This window comes from Nanorana parkeri, unplaced genomic scaffold (genome assembly GCF_000935625.1).
Source record: "Nanorana parkeri isolate BGI_ZX_2015 unplaced genomic scaffold, ASM93562v1 scaffold1955, whole genome shotgun sequence".
NCBI lineage: Eukaryota > Metazoa > Chordata > Amphibia > Anura > Dicroglossidae > Nanorana > Nanorana parkeri.
The window spans coordinates 174,134-177,043 of NW_017308223.1; the positions used below are offsets into that span (position 1 = coordinate 174,134).

General features: G+C 33.6%; 1 protein-coding gene across 1 annotated transcript in view; it reads right to left on the minus strand.

Moving 5' to 3' along the window:
• Positions 1-2,910, minus strand: part of LOC108800204 (ubiquinol-cytochrome-c reductase complex assembly factor 1-like) — a 57,883-nt gene that overhangs the window by 34,155 nt on the left and 20,818 nt on the right. The window contains exon 3 of the mRNA XM_018572162.1: positions 2,126-2,198. Within this exon, the coding sequence (XP_018427664.1) occupies positions 2,126-2,198 (73 nt within the window). The remainder of the gene's footprint in view (positions 1-2,125; positions 2,199-2,910) is intronic.

The window sequence follows — 2,910 nt, forward strand, 5'->3', positions numbered from 1 at the left end:
AATAAAAAAATTAGGAAAAAAACTAGAAGAAAAACTCTTTTTTCACAAGTTTTGATTATTATTTTTTTAGAATTTTTTTATATTAATTATAGTATAAAACATATATTTACATATTTTTATTTTCCTAATTTTGTTTTACATTTTATTTACTTTTTTTATACACTTTGTAAAAAAAAAAAACTTTTTTTTTTCTTGTCAGTTTATATCAAGCAGTCACTATGACTGCTTGATAAATTAACTTTTTTTTTAAAAATGTTGGCAATAATGCTGCTCCAAACTTAGGAACAGCTAATAATAACCTTAGAGACTGATCCTGACTTCAGTCAGATTCAGATCTCACTAAAAGCTCTTTGATCGTGCCTAGACGATCAGAACTGATACATTTCACTGAAAAGATATACATTGTATCTTTTGAGTGAAATGTATCTAAACATCGGGCTCTCGAGCTATCAAAACAAATAGCAGAGAGGCGAGTCACTGCTACCTCTCTGCTATTTTCAGCTGTCAAATACAGGATCGCAAATTGCGGTCCTGTATTTGCATGTAACGGCTTCATTCTTTCATTACTGAAAGGAAGAAGCTTTTACAAAAAATGACCTCTTTTATTTCAGTTTTAAGGTAAGAAAAGTCAAATAAATGTATAATATAAGGAATGTATAGAATAAGGGATATAAAAGCTGTACAGCATGCAAGGTGGGAGTATAGAAATATAGATTACTGCAGACTGGTGCTCCACTTTTACATCTTAGCCCTTAAAATCAACCCTTGGCAAAATCCTAACCCTCAATTGAAGCTTGACCCAAAAAGAGGCTCTTGTCCTTTAAAAATCCTTAACACTAACCCAATCTCTAAAAGGATCACACCTATATTTTTAGGTAACTGCAGTGGTAGAGCCAAGACCTCAGAATGTCATATTTTGGAGGGGCACTGCTAGCACTTTGGGGACAGGACCAGTAAAAATAAAACTAGCAAGTATTTTCCATATTAGTTTGTGCATTTTGGTTTTCTAAAAATAAAAACTTCTAAATAATATTCTTTAACCCCTTCATGAATGAGCTAGTTTTCAGTTTCTGTTCATAAATGACTGACACACTTTTTACATTTTTGCTGTGTGATTCTTCCACAGCAGTAATATACTTTCTTACTAAACTTACCCATTCATATTATATATTGTTTTTTAGAGGACGGATAGGGCTATATAATTATATCACATATGTGTACCTTTCCACAGCAGTAATATACTTTCTTTCTTAATGAATGCCTCAATACTGAGGCATTCATTAATGTCTGGTAACTGCTGACAATCAGCTGTTACCAGCATTACGAAGCCTGATATAACTCGTCACATACAGTGTACATGGCCAGTCATATAGGCACAAAGTGCCAGGACGTACACTGTACGTCTCCCGTCACGAAGGGGTTAAACATAAGATGGACAGATCCTTCATCTTGAAGTCCAGCTCCAGCCAAACTTGCTTGTTTTGTTTTGGATGGGGTGGGAGGTTACAACTTGCTGTTTTATTGGCACCTGCCCTCGCATTGGGTAGATTATTATTCACTTCAACTTCTGTGCCACTGACAGGAAATCTCACCAATGGGGATAAAGATATCAACAAAATCACCTTTTCTTAGATGAGTGGGGAAAGATTATTATCTTTGTCAGATTTTTATTGTAATCTGCTTATTCTTATTCCAGTTACCCCAATTCCTGAAGACACAGGGATAAAAGGTGAAAGGAATTCTTCCTGATTATGTTATATACAGCAATACAATGTTTGCCAGGTGTTGGGCTTTAATTGAGTTGTAAGGAATAATCTTTATAACAAATACCAAATGACAAACAGCAAGTTGTTCTCGAAATTATGGCAAACTTTCTAGAATCTTCCAATACAAGATTGACAGATTATTTTAATAAAAATACAGTTGTAAATTGTGTATAATCTAATATTCATGAAGGAGGTATGTATTTTCCGTAGATGCACTTCAATCATAGCTTAGAATGGTTTTCTGGACAGATACTTTATGTCACAAATATAGGGCGACTACACTGACAGCAGAAGATCAAAGCAAATGGATGGCTATAATCCAGTCTGGACACAGGCAATTAAAATATAAAGATACTTACTTTCAAAAAACTCATCATAGTCTATTCTTTCTACGCAGCAGGTATATATACGCAGGGCAGCAATTTTAATTTTCTGTAAGAATAAAACACAAAAAAGGAAAAAAGGTTATCAAACCATATGTTAATAACAATACAATTTATAAAATGCATGCAATAAAATTGCAAAATCAGTTAAAATAAATATTAAAGTGTATTTCCACTTTTGCAGCCAAATTGGGATAACAAACTATTTTATATTTATTTGTTACATGTTCCCATTCACATAGCATAAGCAAAAAAAAATGCATCTTGCAGTTTAAATTGCTTTTAATTGTGTTAGGGTTTTAAGGGTTTAAATTTCTTCTTGTTTCTAATTCTTTGAAATGTTAGGAGGGACTGTGAGGGTTCTGAGCTGGCTTGCCCAATGTAAGTTAATAAAGCTTATTAGATAAACAAAATCCTAAAATTTCAGTCCCAAGCCTTTCCATTAGGACAGACCACTGTGAAATGGCTGAGAAAAACCTGGAATCAGCCATCTTTCTTGCGTTAACAAAACATCTAAAAAGGTAAAAACATGTTTTTAAGTTTTGTTTTTTTTAGTATGCTGTGTGAATAGGAACACATACCGGACATATAGAGGGGTATTCTCAAGTTTAACTGTAAAAGTGGAAATACACTTTAAATGGGATCTAAATCCAAAACTAAAAGGCAATACATTGCAGCTTACAGGTTTAGTATAATTTTTTTCGGGTTTTTCCCCCTCTATTTTCACCTGATGATCCTGCCAGTAACACCCCCCCCCCCCC